This window comes from Sorex araneus, chromosome 3 (genome assembly GCF_027595985.1).
Source record: "Sorex araneus isolate mSorAra2 chromosome 3, mSorAra2.pri, whole genome shotgun sequence".
Taxonomy (NCBI): domain Eukaryota; kingdom Metazoa; phylum Chordata; class Mammalia; order Eulipotyphla; family Soricidae; genus Sorex; species Sorex araneus.
The window spans coordinates 63,647,624-63,666,662 of NC_073304.1; the positions used below are offsets into that span (position 1 = coordinate 63,647,624).

The following is a 19,039-nucleotide window of genomic DNA, read 5'->3' on the forward strand; positions in this document are numbered from 1 at the left end:
CTTGTGGGAAAAGTGAGATGAGAGACCTCGAATAAAGACGTATTAACTGCATTGTGAGTGCAGACATACCCATCTGACGGTTACAAAGCATGGGATTGATTTTGAAGACAGACTTTTGAAACATTTTTGTCCTAAGAAATTGGGTATGTAAGTCATTGAAAATTCCCAGCAAAGCCAAATAGTCTATCTGGGGGTCCAATCAGCAAGGATCCAGCATTTCGCCATTGTACACACACGCCCCTCCCCTTACTGAGCGTATATACAGCGGGGGTTGATTAAAAAAAAAAAAAAAAAGCTAGTTTGACTTAAAACCGGATATCTCCCACTCCTCTTGTTTTGAACCTCTAGACCCCAAACAATGGAGAAAAGGAGAACCGGGGGAAAGGGAAAAAGCACCAGGTGAGCTGGACCAAGATCGCGGTCCTCCTCTGCTCAGGCTGTTCTTTCTTGGGTTTGTGCCTTGTTTCAAAAATCCACCCTCGCCGCTGCAGAGCGTGACGTTCATTCCACTTTCAGAGTTGTGTTCGAGGTTTTCAAAGTTTGCTAGGGCAGTTTATGCAAAAGAACACGCAAACCGCCAGCATTCTGAAAATCCTCTTGGCCGCCCCTCCCCTGGGCGCAAACTAGCGAGGCCGGCGCTGCTCACGGTTTCTCCGTGCGGAGCCTGCTTGGGGGGCGGGGGAGGCCCGAGACCGGCGCGCGGGAGGCGGTCCCGGGGCGGGGCCGGGGCGGGGCCGGGGCGCCCGATTCCACCGGCTCTGGGGCCCGACCTCAGCCTCTCCCGGCCCCGGGCCGCCGCCGGCGCATCTCCAACAGGGGCCCCCCGACTCGCCGCTGGGTCATTCCGGCGCTGAGTCGCGGAGCCCCGCAGGACATCCCGGTGGGGTCTCCGAGCGGCCTCCCTCGTCCCCAAACTAGCACGCAACTTTCCCTTCTTCCCGGGGCTGCGGCGGCGGCCGCTCGCGGATCCCCAGGGTCACGCTCCCTGCGCCGGTGCGCGCTGCGGTGCCCGCCGGGTTCCCCCGAGCGCGGCGCGGCGCGGCGCACGAGATGCCCCTGGGACACAGCATGAGGCTGGATCTGGAGAAAATCGCCCTGGAGTATATCGTGCCGTGTCTGCACGCGGTCGGCTTCTGCTACCTGGATAACTTCCTGGGCGAGGTAGTGGGCGACTGCGTCCTGGAGCGCGTCAAGCAGCTGCACGGCGACGGGGTCCTGCGCGACGGGCAGCTGGCCGGGCCTCGCGCCGGCGTCTCCAAGCGGCACCTGCGGGGCGACCAGATCGCGTGGATCGGGGGCAACGAGGAAGGCTGCGAGGCCATCAGCTTCCTGCTGTCCCTTCTCGACAGGCTGGTCCTGTGCTGTGGGAGCCGGCTGGGCAAGTACTACGTCAAGGAGAGGTCCAAGGTAGGACGCGCGCGCGGGCACGGGTGTCGCAGTCCGTGGTGTCGCCCTGGCGCGGCTGCCGGCGAACTTTAGTTTTTCACCTAGCCAGAGCTAGTTTGGTGTACGGGCTCCTCTACCCCCAACCTGGGCGAAGGGCCTGTAATAGAATGACGTGCTAATCTGGATGTCCTGCCTAGACGTGAGGGTCAGGGGGTGAAGTCCCCACGTGTCGGGTTTAGGGTTTGATTTTTAGACAGAGACACGGGAAAGGTCTCACGCAAGTGATGAGAAACTGTGGCTGTGTGGCACAGTGCGAGAACGCGTCATTTTAAATGTCCACAAGTCCCCCAATACTGTCCTTCTGAGTGGTGCTCAGAATTGGGTTCCTGCAGTCACTTCTAGTACATAATGCAGGCAGTTTGGGGTTTTTCATTGTGGCCGTTGGCTTGTGGATCTGGGCAGGTGTGGGGAGAGTCTGCCTTGTGGAAGGGTAGATCTCCCGTCTCCGAGTTGCACCCAGGACACCATTAGACCCACTGTTGACCAAGAAAGTGCTCTTGTAGTTCTGAGCCCGACCTGACATTTCCTACCTATCAGATGAGAGGGGAAAGCTACCCCAAACAGCTGGGTAAGTGATCAGGAGAGGGTATCATGTTTCTCTGACCAGAGACCATGTTTTTGTTCACATGGCCCAAAGTTGACTCCCTGGGTGGTGATTTGTCTTGGAATCATTCACAGGTAGGTGGGCAGAAACATGGACGTATAACCATGGCGCTGCGGGATTGTCCAGTCATTCCGTCTTTATACCACTGATAATCCTGCCAGTTTCCCTCCTGGCAGTCCTGGATGACTTGCATTTCTTTTCTTGTGGCCTGGTCAAGGGGCAATGCAGAGCGGTAGAAAACTGTTCAACACAATTGAGGCCAAGCACAGAAGCTTGAGAAGCAAGGTGAACATTGACCTGTGTACCTTTTAAAAACAGTATATGTAGCATTTCTCAAGTGAAGATTTGATTCTGTGATAAAACCCTACAACAGTTGTCTGAGGTTGACACTTAATAAAGGGCAAGAGGTGAAGACTGGAAATGCGAGGAAACGAAGGGGTTGAGGCAGGTGAACAGATAAGGGGAAAGTAGATGATGCTGTCTATACTTTTGAAGCCAGGAGGTGCTGGTCAGAATCTTTGAAAGCATCGTTATTAGTCAAACAAATAAATCACTAAGGAGACACAAAGTTTTAGAAGAAAAGCTTGCCTTCTAAATTTTACTTTAATTGGAAGGAAGTCAAAATGAACTGGAACTCTTTCGATTGAGGTCCTTGACTGATCCTTCACTTCAGTGGTGGACTAGAAAGCCTTGTCTTGATTCATTTTTGTTTTTGCATTAGATAACCTTGCCTACAGGGGCTGGGGAGGGGACTCCTTTCTGTAAGTAAAGGTGCGTCCACCTGGACAGCAGAGAGTTTTGTACCAGCTTTTGAAAGTATCTCTCAAACTCAGGTGTGAGCAATTTCCAACTGCAGCTTTGTAGACTCACAGTTTGCTGGTGGGAGGTCAGAATGATGGGGTAGAAAGCTGTCAGGAGCACATTAGAAAGTTAAGTATTTTTATGTAGATTTTGTCTAATGGATAGTGATGTATAGAGTCTGCGGCTAAATAAAATTCACTTTCGAGAGGAAATGAAGAGCCCTGTGTACATCTAGATAAGGGGAAAAAAATCTCCATATATGACTCTTCGGTTATGGGCTTTGGGGGTAGAACAAATAAGTTTTGAATCAACCCTCTCAAAAACTAAGCTCTTAATTGAAAGGAGAAAATTCACCTTTTGCTTGTTGAAGAATTGTCGGTCTGTACCCAGATTTCGAGGTCTCCTCTGGCTGTTTTACCTCGTAGCTCTTCGTTCTTATACCGAAGAAAAGTCATCTCTGGGTTAGGATATTCTGACTAACTAGAACTAAATGCAAAACATGCTTAAGCAAACAATTAGTGGGGTCAAATAAAAATTGCTTGACTTGCTTGTAAAAAGAAGCTCCCCTAGTAATGTCCAATGGCCTTGAGTCTCTTGTTTGAAGTTCATTAGCATCGCTTCAAATTAAACCTTCCTTTTCTTGCTTTTCTTTCCCTAGAGAGTCTTCCTTTGGGGGCTGCTTCCCAGAGTAGTGATAGAGACCCCAGTTTCCTGCTGTATCTATCCTTAAAGCAGGTTTTTTCAGTAAAAACGAAATCTTTGAAAGGCAGTATTCATACATTCATTTAAAAACTTTTATTTGTACTTTTTATTCTGGAATATTTCAAATGTAAATGTAAAAGGCTAGCCATAGTGAACGCCTTTCATCCATTTTCAACCATTGTGTTTTCAGGCACTTTAAATTTGGAGGGATTATGCTTATTATTGCGATGATCCTAATTTAATACTTCTCTCCCCCTGCCCCCTTCTCCCCCTTCCCAGACTTGTGGAAGAGTATGAAAGGAACTAGGTTTCTCCTTCTTGCCAAAAATTGTTGCCGGTCAGAATTTGTTTACATGGTGCCTATGCCCCTTTGGGGAAGTGGTTTTCCATACTGTACTACAGCAGTATGGCGCCCCCTAACTTTAAGCATGATCATTGCTTTCAAGCTATCAAAAGATTTATTTGCTACTCCCTTTTGGAGAATTTAGATCATATCCAAGATAAATATTGGTCATAATTTGCTCCTTTTGCTTTGGCTGCCTAGACACTGAAAGTGGCTGTTTTCCAGAGAACGTGTAATTTATGGAACCAAAAGTCCTTCTGTAAAGCATCTCGCTGTAGACTCACTAGGAAATAGCTCTAATCATAATAGCGACCTTTTATTGAGCAGTTTGCTCTGTGTGGCACTGTGCTAACAACTTATAAACACTTTTTTAACTTATTCTTTAGAATCATAGGCATCAAAAATTGACGAGATTATTTTCCAAGGTCACAAAATCATTGGTAAGAAGTAGCTTTTAACAGGAGTTAGGGTTTAACTGAAGGATTACTATGTTGCTTTAGATCAAAGTTGTTTAGTTTTTACCAATTGCAAAATGAGGGGAAATAGTTAAAGCTTTTTTGGGGGGGGGCGCGGGGTATTAAACAAGTATACGAGGTTATTTACAAATCTAGAACTGCCCGTGTTAGAAGACTGTAAGAGAGATTTTTGTTCTAACCCAACTCTCATTCAAGAGTATATTTTTTAACTTTTATGCTCTATTTCTTCATCCTCTCATTTTTCCAGTTAGTATTGTGTAGGGTGCTTTGTAGGGGTTGTGGATACCAAGGCGTACAGGCATAATCTCTGCCGCTTACACTTCACATTTGTACATACTTTAGAATTGTAGTATCTCCTAGTTCACACTTGATTAACTATCCAGCTCAAAAAAGACAAAACCGCTGGCTGGTAGATAGCACAGAGGGCTAGTATGCATGTTACACATTCTAGAAGCCCGGACTCCTTCCCTAGCATTACACAGTGCCCACCCCCCCCAGATACTTGATGTATCCCCAAAACAAAAAAAAATACAAAGCTTAAATGTTAAAGTTAAATGTTAAAGTGATAGTACCTATGAAGAAGAAAAACTGAACACTGTGCTAATCTTTTCTTAACTCTTACGTACAGAAAAAGCATTTGTTACTTAAATTAGTGGTTGAGCTCCCTGACTTTTACATGACGGTGTTATGGGGTTTATACTGTAAACTGATAGTTCAATCCTTTCCTGAAAACAAGACAGAGAAATGATGAGTGAGCAGTAAGTTAGGCATCAAAGAAACTGCTGCAAAGTGATGGATTTGTTCCTCCTATTCAGCAATAACAGTTTTGGCCCACCCTTCTTGTGTGATGTCAGGAATATATATTACCCAGTGAGCTTATCATGGTTGCAAGCTACTTTAATCAAAAGTGGGATCATGTATTTCAAAGATCAGGATCTCTCTCAAGTCCCAAGTGCAGGAAATGTAATCACAGTTCACCGAGGAGGACTGAAGCCAGAAATTGGATCCAGATAGTTCTAAACATCATGGTCAGCCGATCTGTTCATTCTTCTCTCGGGAGAGTTTCATGGCTCCCATCTTTGCTTCTCTGCATGTGTGCTTTCAGTCTCATCTCTTCCTTTCTGTCCAGTGGTTGTTGCTTTTACAACATACATGGTTCAAGATGAGAACCCAACATAGCTGCCACAGCTTCAGTTCTAGATCAACAAACCCTTGACTATAATTCCATGGTCTCTGTATTTTCACTCTTTGGGAGGGTGTCTGATGGCCTCACCTTGGCTCAAAATGGCCCATCAGTCTTGGTGAAGGGTGGTATTCGGGCATGTAGATTCAGGCATATCTTACAAATGCTCTTGCCTGGTCCCAGAAGAGCTACTTTTAGGGAAAGGTCTGTGTGAGGTCTAGGTACCCTAAATGGCATTTCCTCAACTGAAATCTTAAATGTTTCTGAGTGAGTTGTATTTTTTAGGGTGAGGAGAAGCTAAGTTTGATGTACTGGAACATCTTTCTGTAAGACTATGAAGGGTTCATACAACTAAGTTCTTAGAGGAACAAAATTAATCCAAGAAAAAAAATACACATGATGCAGTCTCAGAGCCTCTATCTTGCGAAGGTCTTTACTGATACTGGTTTTCAGAGTTGGATATGAGAAACTACTTCTGCTCAGTCCCGCAGTTATTCAGCAGTTGTTTACATTTGGGTCCTGATCCACATCTCCAGCAGGATATGGGGAGGGAAGGGGGAGTTGGGGGGCATTCTATAAAGTTGGTGTAGCGGGGAGAGACTCTACAGCCAGGGTGCGCTCTGAGAAAAAGATACAATGAAGATAGGACCTGCTCTGCAGTATAGCGGCGGCATCAGCCTTCACTTGGGAGATTTAAATATACTTCTGACTTAGCTGGAATTACGTGGCCTCTCTGTACATTTGTCTATTACATGTCGTGAATTATTTCCCTTTTTGACCTTAATTGACTCCAGCACAGTTTGTTCATTCTTTCCTGATTCCTGTCTCTGGCTAGAAGAATGTCAAACTTTGCAACCAAGAATCAGTCCTGCAAGTAACAGCTCAGTTCTGGAAACATCCTGTATGGAAGAGGGCTCTGATGAGATATAAAGGGGCCGGGGGTGGGGTGTTGGTGGAGTCTGACCTTTAATGAGCAACACATGTGAAAAGCATCTCCAAGCTCCCCACATACATACCGAGGGGCCAAGCTCAGAGGGCACCTTGTCTGTTAACCACAGCTGCTCAGTCTGGCATGATCCCTGCTTTCTACTCACCTTTGACAACCTTTGAGCCCTTAGGTAAATTAAGTGACGTCTTGACCTCTCCTGGTTGAACACCAAGGAGCATTGTATGGGTTGGAACTTATTTGTTAACCCTTATGGCAAGGACTTAATAATTCCTTTATAGCAGTACTTTGTAGCTATTAACTAATATTGCTCGAAGAAATGGGTGTCATTTTTCTCTAGTGTTTGTCAGTGCACATGTTCTGACAGTAATGATAGTTCAGATGTGTTCTGCTGGGAATCTGCCAGGGGTGCCCAGCGGGTTGCTGAATCCAGAGACACTGGAGTTGTAAATGCGACAGACAAATCATTTTATGATGCCAGACTAAGGAATTCAGCCTTGGCAGATTGCCAGGAGCCGTTGCTTCGGCTCAGAATCAGAGCTTTGTGTCTGTTTGCCAAGGGAGATTAGTTAGCTTGGTTTGTTATAGGTAGAACGTGTGTACCCTTGTTTCCCTGGATTATTTCTATCTTAAACCAACATGGTACTTAACTCAGTCTTGTATCTTCGTTTGCTATTAATGGGTGACTTCCTGTACTTGTTTTTGGTAAACTGGTTGTGACTTATTCTCAATCTTTTTTTTTTTTATTTTCAAATCAGCCGGATCCTAGTTGAACAGATACCTGGATTTCCAGCATCAGATCTTGTTTTAGATTAATTTCGTACCCACTGAATGTCTTTCACATTTGTTATAATGTTAATCACTGTCACTGTCATCCCTTTGCTCATCAATGTGCTCTAGCGGGCACCAGTAACGTCTGCATTGTGAGACCTATTGTTACTGTTTTTGGCATATCCAATATGCCACGGGTAGCTTGCCAGGCTCTTCCATGCTGGCGAGATACTCTCGGTAGCTTGCTGTGCTCTCCAAGAGGGGCAGACAAATCAAACCTGGGTCAGCTGCATGCGAGGCAAATGGCCTACCTGCTGTGCTATCGCTCCAGCTCATAAAGTTAATAACTCATTAAAATCAAGGCAATTTGAGATTTTGTTGTTGTTGTTGTTTGGAGGGTGGGGAGGGGGCATCCTCCCAGGCAGTACTCAGGACACCCTGGTACCTCGTGGAATACTTAGTCAGCCAGCTGGGCCCGTGTTCAATGTTGGAGCTTAAGGATAAATACTCTTGGGCCCCAGAGCTGGGCTCTTCTGGGCTACAGCCAGCAGTGTTTGGCTGGAGACCATGTGGTGCCAGGGATCAAACTGCTTTACTGTCTCAGGATTTGGAGGGTTAGTGGCCACACCTTTCAGTGCTCAGAGGCTTCTTCTGACAAGGTGTTCAGGAACTGTTCCCACTGGTGCTGGAGGACCATATGGTGTCAGGAGTCAGGCCTCCTGCACATTAAACTTATGCTCCAGTCCTTTGTAACTGCAGCCAAGATTTTATTTTTTGGGGTGATATGATGACCGATGTTTCTCAAGCTGTGGAGTAAAGGTACCCATGTCCTATTAAATGTTCATTTTCCTATCAAAATGAGGTCAAGATACTGTTATTGTAAAACACACACACGCGCGCGCACACACACACACACACACACAGAGCCCCCAAATACTGAAAATCAGAGTACTATTAGTGGTTTTGATTGTTGGCCAGTGGGAAGAAACTGTAGCACTGTATCACTGTCGTCCCGTTGTTCATCGATTTATTCGAGCGGGCACCAGTAACATCTCCATTGGGAGACTTGTTACTGTTTTTGGCATATCAAGAAAATGAAAAACTCAATTCCAGGTGTTAATGAATCTTTGCTTGGTTCTGTTTGGAGAACTTGAACTTGTCCTGCAGTATTCTTGATAATGCTCTCCTGTCCGAGCACTGCTTGGCAGTAATGAAGATGTACTTTTCCAGCTGCATGAAACTCTCTGAGTGCTTGCTCTGTGCTCTGCAGGCCTGAGGGGCTAGTACTCACGAAATTGCCAGTGCATTCTTTTAAGTTTTTTCGTTTTCAGTTTTGGGACCGCACTTGGGGTCTGTTTTTGGTGGTACTCATGGAAACTTGAGTGCCGGGAACAAACTGGAGTCAGTAGCATGCAAGGCAAAAGCACCTTATGCCCTCTATCGCCTCTCTGGCTGAGTCTCTTTGGGGGCATGGCTTTGCTTCTATTCAAGCTGGTTTTTGCAGGTTAATTTGAATAAGTGGAGAGGATGAGCAAAGCCCTTCTAAAACACATTAAGGTCTCTCAGGCAGGAAGAAGAACTTGTATCCATAACTTGACCTATTTCTCCAGTTTTTTTTTTTTGCTTTTGAAATTTACTAAGGAATCTCAGATTTTATCACTTTTGTTAAATTTGGTGTTTAATTTCCATAGGCGAACTCATGAAGACAGATTTTTGAAGAGTTTTTCATCTTTGGCACTTGAACCATATATCGTTTGCCTCCATTTCTTATTCCAGTCCATTTCCATGTGCTTTTGCCAGAGTGTAGGGAGACTAAAATCCAACTCCAGTCATCCTGCCTTTCCGTGCTTAAAACAACAACAGCAACCACCAGGCTCTCGCCCCATTGTCCACTGTACATTCTGTGAATTTCTTAGCATGCCTTTAAGGCTTCCCACTTCTGACCCCAACTGACCCCATCTGACCTTTCTGCACTTAATCTTCCACTGACCACCCTCCTTCCCACTCAGCCCCTGCAGTGCTGGAAACCTATTTGCCCAACCGAATGAGCTTCCCCATTGTTCTCTGTTCTTTAAAACCCATCCTACTGCTTCCCCCCCTGACGTTTCCCCCTCTGCTTCTGAGTTTCTGCTGGGAGCTCCTTCCAGGCCCCCCCTGTCACTTTTTTTTTGGTGGCTTACTCAGCCCTCCATTATTTACTTCTTAACTCCTTGAAGACAAAATTCTTAAACCTCATACACACTTTTAATGCTTCAAACAGTCGCTTATAATTCATAGGTGCTTGTTGATTAAATTGCATCTTTAAAAGCCCTTTGATTTCAAAGGCTGTCAGGGTGTCCAAACGCTATAAATATTTTAGGGAAAATAAAAGGTTTTGCCAGATGGCCCCGGATTTGATGCCTGGAGTGTGAAAAGGTTTTATTAAAGTAATGTGCTGTGAGGGATCATCTCAAAGAACCCCCCCCCCCACACACACACACCCATTCTGGGCTTTGCCTCAGTTAATAACCAGGTCACACAGCTCATGTACAGGTCTGGCTCAGAGAATCAAGAGGAGCCTGCGGATGTGAGGCGAGACCTGGGTCTGCCCTGGCCAGTAACATCTCAGGGTATCTGGTTCTTCTTATGAATAAGGTTGATGAATGTTTATTTGTTTACCTTCTGCCTTACTATTTTGGTGTGGGGGGAGGGGGGCTGGGAAGGGGGAGATGGGGAAGTTGCAGGGTGGCTCCTCTGGCAGTGCTCAGGGCTCACTCCTTCTTGGACCATTATTGGTGAGGAGAGTCAAACCCAGGTTAGCCATCTGTGAGGCAAGCATCTTCCCTACTGTACTATCTCTCTGGCCTTTTGTCTTTATTATTTTTAGCCCCCCTCCCCACCCCTTTTTTTGTGTGGAGCTCCTTTGAGGCACTCCTCTCTACATTCATTTGTTTGATGGCTGTATTGATCTGCAACACCATATTTTAGGATTACTGTTTCACACCCGCCACCATATTCCTTGTTTTTTACATTTCAGCTTAATTTAGCCCAGCACCTCTTACTAGGCACAAGAACGGGATTGTATTTCATCTCCCTGTGATCTTGGGCAAGTCAGCACTCGCCTACCTCATCTGCAACATGGATGCAACCAATCCATCTACTTGTGGGATCATAACGAATTCATAGAAAATCAAGAGTGAATTTCCAGGTGAAAGGGCAAATAGATGCTTTCAGTATCACACCCTGGATTTCTGAAAAGCGACACAGGCAACACTGACAGGATGGGGACCCTCGACAGCCCTGCAGTTATGCTGCAGTGTCTTCTGGCCTGAGGAATGACACTGTACAGGCCTGGGTCAGAAACTACCCTAGGAATTCTTCTCACTGCTCCCCACCACCTCCGCTTCCCCAAACTAACCAGTGCCACTATCCGTTACGATTGAAGCCTTGCCCCAAAGCTCTTAGTTTTGCCATAAAATAGTCTCAATTCTCAAAAACGTGACATTTACCTCAGTCTCCCCTGACACTTGGCAACAATTGCAAATTCCCAGACTTCTCCCTAAGTGGGAAACTCCCCGATCTTTCAGGTGAGTTTCATCCATGCTCACATTTGAGAAACAGCAAATAAAATGAATTCAGAGTAGGGTAGTAGGGATGGTGCTGTATCTTCCTATAGTTTCTCCACTAGGGAAAAATCAGGAGTTCAAGCAATGAATTACATCCGAGTTTGTTCGTTGCTCAAACCAAAACTACAAACTATTTTTAGATCATTTGGGAAACCTCAAGGAACCTCCCATATGTTAAGCACTGCCTAGTCATGTTTTATAATATTTGGATCAATAAACTGAATTTTCTTTTTCTTTTCTTTTGGGGGCAGGGACTGGGGGGTTGTTGGGCCACACCTGCCTGAGCTCAGAGCTTACTCCTGGCTCTGCCCTTAGGGATCACTCCTGACAATTCTGCGGGCTCCTATGTGATGCTTGGGATTGAACTGGGGTTGGCTTCATCTTAAGGCGAGTGCTTTAACTCTTGTACTGTCTCTTTAACCTAAAAGGAATATTTCAGAACCACAAGTTGCAGTGTGAACCCCCTCTGTTGTGTTGAATGGAGGGGGGAAATCTTGTGTGAATGACGGTGGAGTGTTTGCTTCACTCCATGGGAAGGGAGGCACTGGCAAGATGGGAAGAGAAAGTGGTTTCTGGGTGAGCACACACTGGAAAATGGTGTGTGTGAGAGCAGATGATCCTCTCAATGGAGAGACTGGAGCATCTATTCGGCATTAACTGTGAACCCAGCACAGAAGGCTGCAGTGGACTCTGCCCCCCGAGTCATATGGCTGCAGGGAGGAGCCTGAGCAAGCACTCCATTTCCACAAAACTGGGGCGGATGGGTTGATGTCAGACTTTAGATGAACTGGGTTGGTAAAACAAGATAAGGACAAGATAAGGCCTCACATTGCAGATAGGTCGGTAACTTAGTCTCCTTATACCTCAGTTTTCTCTTCTGTGAAATGGACAGAGCAGTGGTTCCCATTGGGGCCAGGGATCTGGCGATGGCACCATGACCTAAGGGGTAGCCCCTGAGCACCCACCAGGTGTGGTCCCCTAAAATAAACATCCAAAAAATGATCCCTGACTCCCAGGGTCATGATGAAGATGAATGAGGTAATATTTGTTACGTGCGTGCAGTGGTGCCAGCAATGTATTCAGTGCCAGGCATGTTTATTTGGTGAAGAAACAGGGCTTCTACATTTTCACGAGCTCGAATGGTTGGCTTGCATGCCGGGTCTTTCAGTCTGCAGATATTTTTCCAAGTGCTAAAGTGTGAATGTAAATATAAGATCTGGTTTCCTAGAAAGTTCTTGAGCTTTATTTTTTCTAGCATAGTTGGCAGTAACCTGATATAATACTTTCAAAATTCCCTGGGACTTGCAGGTAAAATTGACAGAGACTCTAGGGGAACAGGCAGGGTGAGATTAGGGATCGGAAAGAATCACCTGGTGTGCAAGGTCCCAAGGAGGCCTAGGAAGTGGCTCATCACCTGGATTACCTAGACCGGGCCTGCTTTATTTATTATTTATTTAAATATATTTTGTATTCAATCACTGTGAGTTAGACCCTTGCAAAGCTGTTAATGATTAGGTTTCAGTCATACAGTGTTCCAATACCCATCCCTCCACCAGTGTACATTTCCCAGCACCCGTGTTACCAATTTCCCTCCCATCACCTCCACCCCACCCCTAGCCTGCCTCTACGGCTTTTCTTTCTATATAGAAATGGACATGGAGTGTATCATGCTGAGTGAAACGAGTCAGAAGGAGAGGGAAGATTAGAATAACTGCATTCATTTTTGGTATATAAAAATATATAATAGAAGACGAATATCCAAGGCCAGGGACAACAAGGGCTAGGAAGACTGGCCAATGATTGGGATCTACCACAGGTGAGTGTTTAGGTGGAGGGTAGGTAAGACAGAGAAAGGGATCAGTATGATAGTTGGAAATGATCACGTCGGACAAGACTCTGCCTGATTGACTGGTGCACATTCTTAGGATATAATAACACCCACCTTTGTGAAAAAGATATAAAAGAGGAGAGAGGCTTCAGTCCTTCTTCAGACTCCTCTTTTCAGAGACCTCTCCCTAAGGAGGGGAATTTCCTTGCCTTACTCTCCCTTCCTGTTTCCCTAAATAAAGTCTTTTACTGAATTTGGCCATTTTGCTCCCCAGTCCCTTGCTTTCAGTTTTGACTGCTGAGGACATGAACCAGACCGTCTGTGCCCACTGAAACAAAGTGATTTGCTTTCATTGGTGACCACCTTGTTTTTCATGAATCAAGTCTTGCCTTACCAACTAAACTCAAAGATGGATTTCAAGTATTTTAGAATTCATTTAAATGGGAGTGTGTTGATAGCCATGCTTCATTCTTTGATCATTTTGTAATCATAAACACCCTCTCCCTTCACCTCTGTTTTATTTAGTGCCTCTAGAACAACAGGTAAAATTTTATTTTTCAATAAGGCTGTTTCTCACAACAAAGGGAGGGAAATATTTTGAGTCCCTATCCGAGCACTGCCCTAGGGATCACTCATGAAGCTTTCTATTGGAGTAAGAGAGCGGGATGGCTTCCAGGATTAATGAGAATTTGTGAACAGTGGGACACAGAGCAGATCGCAGCTGCTGCCTTTCCCAGCGCCCGGCAGTTCCAAGTGCCCACCTATGTCAGGTACCACCCTCCAGCGCTCTTGTCCTCAGCAGATCTGTTGTTACTCTTAGGGAAAAATCCAAAAGGAGATGGGTCTTTCTGGTCGTCATTTCTGCGCCGGCTGAGGATTTTCTCCGCTGCCCGGGAGCAGGTGTGGGAGCATTTCCTCGCCGCGGTGCTGCTGGTTCCCCTGCGCCCGCGCCCGCGCTGGTGTGGTGTGCGCTTCGGGTGTGGGCCAGCGCCACCGCACGCAGTGCACGTAGCCCTGTCACTCAGCCCTCACCCGGCTGGCCCCGAGCCAGGCCAGGCGTCCGCGGACGGGGGAAGGGCCGCCGCCCCAAACCCAAACTGCCTGCCTTGCTCTGTCCTACTCAGGGCCTGTTGACTGTGCCTAATTGCCGGGCCCAGGTTGAATCCCTTCCAAGGAGAGGAATGGGCCATTAATTAGAAAGGAATGACAATCATCTCTTAAATTCTTCCTGCCTCCGAGACTTTCAGTGACTCCTGGGGGAGGGGAGTCACTCAAGTTCATGCAGGAAGTGCAGGGTCCGCTGGAATCAGATCTTTGAATCTTGATCTAGAACAGACAGACTCCACAGCTCCACAGGCTTGTGAACCTGGCATTTTATGCAGACCGTGTGTGTGTGTGTGTGTGTGTGTGTGTGTGTGTGTGTGTGTGTGTGTGTGTGTGTGTGTGTGTGTGTGTGTGTGTGTGTTGGAGCCTGACTCCACAGGCTTGTGAACCTGGCATTTTATGCAGACCGTGTGTGTGTGTGTGTGTGTGTGGTGGAGCCCAGCTTTTTGGGGGTGGAGACCCACTCTTTAATTTTAAGAATCTGAGGTCACTCTGTAGACCTACTAAAAATCAGGTATCACGTATGGGTTTTTGGTTGGTTGAATGATTCCAAAGCTGCCCCCAAGATGATAAAAAAAAGGAAACTCTGAAGCCTGGTTCTGCAATAAGGGTGGTAAATGCTCTTCCTGCCAGGCATGGCTGCCTAGGAGGGATTGGCAGACCTATCACCTGAGCAAACCCTCAGTGTAACCTCTCTTGATTGGAATTACTAAAACGCCTGCCTTAGTACAAAATCCAAACAGGATGGCAATCCTCTGGGTTGGAGGTAAGGTTAGGTATAGGAATTTGGGACAAGGTCAGGACGAGGAATTTTCACTTTGGATTTAGAGCAGAGGAGGAAGGCAGAAGTAGTTGTTAGTTATGGATAACTTGGGAGTTGCTGGATGGATTACTTATTTGACTGGCGTTTTGAATTTTCCAAATTACCTGCTCAGGTAGGGAAGCTTTGGAAAGTGTGGGGCACGCTTGTTGGACATGGCTAGTGTTATGACCCACCCAAGAAGTGTTTCCAATTTATCCCTGTGTCGTGACATCCATCTTGAACTGGAGGCACATGAGGAAGAAGGAAGTAGCCAGACCCGCTCTTAAACAAGATGGATGAGCAAGGTGGCAAGATAAGTAGTCACATGGGCTGGAGTGATAGCACAGCGGGTAGGGTGTTTGCCTTGGGTTTGATTCCTCCACCCCTCTCGGAGAGCCCAGCAAGCTACCGAGAGTATCCCGCCCGCACGGCAGAGCCTGACAAGCTACCCGTGGTGTGTTCGATATGTCAAAAACAGTAACAACAAGTCTCACAATGGAGACGTTACTGGTGCCCGATCGAGCAAATCAAGGAACACAACAGGATGACAGTGCTACTACTACTACTAATGTGTGCAAAGTTTCTACCTTTTCTTCCGAAGTGTCACATTCTCCTACATCTCATTTCTTTGTGCCAATCTAGATGAAGTTAAAAATGATTGTATACAATTTCGAAAGCACTTTGAATGCTTACGCGTAATCACACAGAGCGTTTCTCCTTGGATTCATACCAGAGGTGGGGCTGGTGGCCGCCTGGTGCTGTTCCACTGCATTTGCTCAAAGCTTTAGGAGAAGGCTTTGCAGAGTTTCTGTCCTCTCACAGAGATAACTTTCTGAGGTGGTTCTGTAGCAATTCAAGTGTCAGCGGTGGACCTCTGAAGGTCACATTCTCAAGGAAGAGGAGGAAAAAGCAACCATTAGTTTACTTTCCACATGCCCTGAAACTAAGGTAACTTGCCTTTGAAAGGATATTTGGAGTTTTCTGACTCCTTTCTAGAGCCAAATGGAAATTGACATTTTGGCGTCATTGATCTTCAGCTTATCTTTGCTCGCCTCCTGAACCACCCCCATGCCTGTGTTCACTTCAGTGGCCGTGGTCATACATACTTTGGTTGTGTGTCACAGAAGTCGCACACACTTGCCATGGCACCAGGGATCTTACACAGCAGGAGTGCTGGGACCACAAAGGTCTGGGACCGCAGTACCTGTATGCTAAGGCTCTGTCTTGCAGCCTCATAGGCTCATACTCCCAAGGCGCATGCTCTACTGTGCAGTTCTCCTCAATTCAGCTGCATTTCTTTAACCAAAGTAAGAAACTTGCAAATCCATTCTGTTCCAGTTCTGGTTGACTGTCTCAGACTCTGCCTCCACGCATCAGTGTGAATACTTAGAGTTGTTGTTGTTTTTTTAAAAGTTTTAAAATTTATTTTTAAGTAGAAAAAGTTTATTTTAGAGTTGATGCTGGCCCATGTGATGCCCTTGTTCCTGTTACGGATAATGCCTCAGATGTATTACTAAGTGGAGCACCTCCAAAGGCGCCTTGTGTTTTGTTTTGGTTGGTTTTGGTGTTTTGGCTACACCTGCTTGTGCTCATGGCTTACTCCAAGCTTTGTGCTCAGAGAACACTCCTGGAAGTGCAACCATATGTGATGCTGGAGATGGAACCCAGGTGAGCCCTGTGCAAGGAAACTTTATTCTCTGCCCCGCCCTCCCCCCTCCCCAGGTGCCTTTATGAATACAGGATGGAAGGATTCAACTGTGACATTGCCCTGCTCACTGTCGCCTTAGTTGTGTGTGTTAAAATATGTGTTGAACACAAATGACCCAGAAAAATGGAGTTTTTTCCCGGAGTCTCACTTTCAACTGACTACAAACATAGGCTAGTTTGTCACCTAAGCTATTGTTATCCACGTATAAATTAGATTGATCAATTTCTTTACTCGCAGATGCCAAAAGCTTTCGAAATTTTGCTGGCTCTGGATTTGAAGTTGCAAAGCACTTAAGTAGTCAGGTTTCTGAAGGAGAGATGTTCTGAACCCCAGTTGAGAGGAAAATGAGCACTTGCATATCAGCTATTAAACTAGCGGATTAAGCTGCAGTTTGTGCCAAGCTTGTGCTAAGGATTTCACGTGGCTGAATTTAAATTTAAATTCAATTTAAATTCCACAAACCCATTTTACAGATGAGAAAACTGAGGCATAAAGTCATTAGTTAAAGGTCAGAGATAGAGGAGGTAAGGCACTTGCCTTTCATGCAGACCACATTGGTTGATCCCTGGCACCACATGATCACCCTTACAGCCCTTAGCAGGGAGTTGCCCCTGAGCACCACAGGATGTGGCCCAAGAACCTTATCCCAGCCCCTCAAACAGAAGACCTCTAAGGTACAAACCAGCAATGATCATTTTAGACTAAGGTATGAAGCAGATGGTATCTCTGCTCCATCCATCTTCCAGTTAGAATCACCACTTTTCTAGTTTGAAAATAATAAAGAGACCAGTATAACAATAATAGCTGTGACTGATTATGGTGGACAAGATTGAGGGTTAAGTGTGCTGCTTGCGCTCACATGGCCGAGCACATGTGTTGCCCAAGCACATGTGTTGCCTGCATCTCCCCTCTTGAGATGTGTATTTCATGCTTTCATACTTTTGTGTCCAAAGCTCGGTTATGTGTAGGGGCTTCTTCCACCCTTGGAGAAGCTCGCGTTCTCTCTGAGCGCGTTATTTTCACTATTCTTTCTCCCTCTCTCTCCCACTCATTCCCTTCCTCCTTCCCTCAGAAACCTCTGAATAAAATCTATTTACTTCAAAAAAAAAAAAGATCTGAGGGTTAAAAGTAGGTAAGAGATATTCTTTTCTCTCCTTCCTTCCTTCCTTCTCCTTCCTTCCTTCCTTCCTTCCTTCCTTCCTTCCTTTTCCTCCTTCCTTCCTTCCTTCCTTCCCTCCCTCCCTCTTTCTTTCCTTCTTTCCTCCTTTCCTCCCTTTCCTCCTTCCTTCCTTCCTTCCTTCCTTCCTTCCTTCTTCTCTTTCTTTTCTCCTTTTTCTTTCTTTCTTTCTTTCTTCTTTCTTTCTTTCTTTCTTCTTCTCTTTCTTTCTTTCCTTCCTCCTTTCTTTCTTTCTTTCCTTTCTTTCTTTCTTTCTTTCTTTCTTTCTTTCTTTCTTTCTTTCTTTCTCTCTCTCTATTCTTTCTCCTTCCTTTCTTTCTTTCCTCCTTCCTTCCTTCCTTTCTTTCTTTCTTTCTTTCTTTCTTTCTTTCTTTCTTTCTTTCTTTCTTTCTTTCTTTCTTTCTTTCATTCTTCTTTTTTTGTAGTGTTCTATGGAGATAGTTCACCAATAACTTTAAACAGAACCAACTGCTCTTTGCTTTTCCTCTGTAGCTTTTGGGGAACTGACTGTATTACTTGGATTTGACTATTCGAATGTATCGGTGTATACCTTCCAAGAATCCATGTACTGTTTCTTCTTGGACCCAATGCCTAGGTATCTTTGATACGCTTTTCTCTGGTATATACCCTGTGTGGGAACGTCGGAGGACTTCACTCCTCTGTTAATAAGTCCTTTGCTTCAGAGCGATGGGAAGCCTCTGGGGATGGTGTGGGGCAGGGGTGGGCCGCAGAGCAAGCTGGTGAATGCATAAGGGGAATGTGTGAATTTATCTGCACACCTAGGAATGGAATTATAGGACTAAGTTGTAGATGTGATGGTAGGTTACTGAACTCCGATAAACTTCACGTGTTAATCCTGTCCGGAAGTTTGGCAAATAGCAAGTCTGCAATAATGATGCCATGTCTTCCTCATCAGTGTCAGTATTTCTTGGCATGTTTGCCACATGATAATTAAAGTATTCTGGCCCTGATCTTATTGTTCTGAAGCATTCTCTTCCTTTGTACACTCTAAATCCTTTCCCGGGTTTGATGAGGTTTAGATAGCAACTCAGTTGAACTGATCTCTTTCCGGGGTTTGTTTCTGCCCCGTGCACAAATTGGCACAGAAGACAAGTTAAGGAAGTGAGGCTTACTTTTCGGTATATCCCTTGCCTCCTGGTATTAGACTGTGTCACAGACCAATAAATAGCTGGGAATGTGCCCAAGCCAGGACCATCCAGCTCCTGTGGCTCCTGTCCAGAAAAACACTGATAAAAATTAGCCAGTATAGTTGCTCCAGGCCCACTGAGGCTTACAATGATTTCCTTCCATTGTTTGCAACTAGGTGCTATTCCTTCAGGAACCAGGAGAGAGGATGAAGATTCACTTAGCCAGAATAAAATGCTTTCTGTATTCTCCCTTTGGCAAAGATGCTTTGTAGACTCATAAGGGCTTCCCTCTGAAAAGCTAGTCCCCTGGACTGGTACTTCAGGAGGCAGCACTTGAGGGGTCTACTTTTTTCTTTCCATAATTGAATCTAAGTGGAATCCAGATGTGGAAAGAT

The 19,039-nt window shown here is 45.7% G+C and overlaps 1 protein-coding gene across 1 annotated transcript in view; it reads left to right on the forward strand.

Annotated features, from left to right (window-relative positions):
• The first annotated feature begins 723 nt into the window (after positions 1–723).
• The window catches only part of EGLN3 (egl-9 family hypoxia inducible factor 3), a 28,345-nt gene continuing 10,029 nt past the window's right edge, over positions 724–19,039 (forward strand). The window contains exon 1 of the mRNA XM_004612113.3: positions 724–1,407. Within this exon, the coding sequence (XP_004612170.1) occupies positions 1,051–1,407 (357 nt within the window). The 5' untranslated portion in view covers positions 724–1,050. The remainder of the gene's footprint in view (positions 1,408–19,039) is intronic.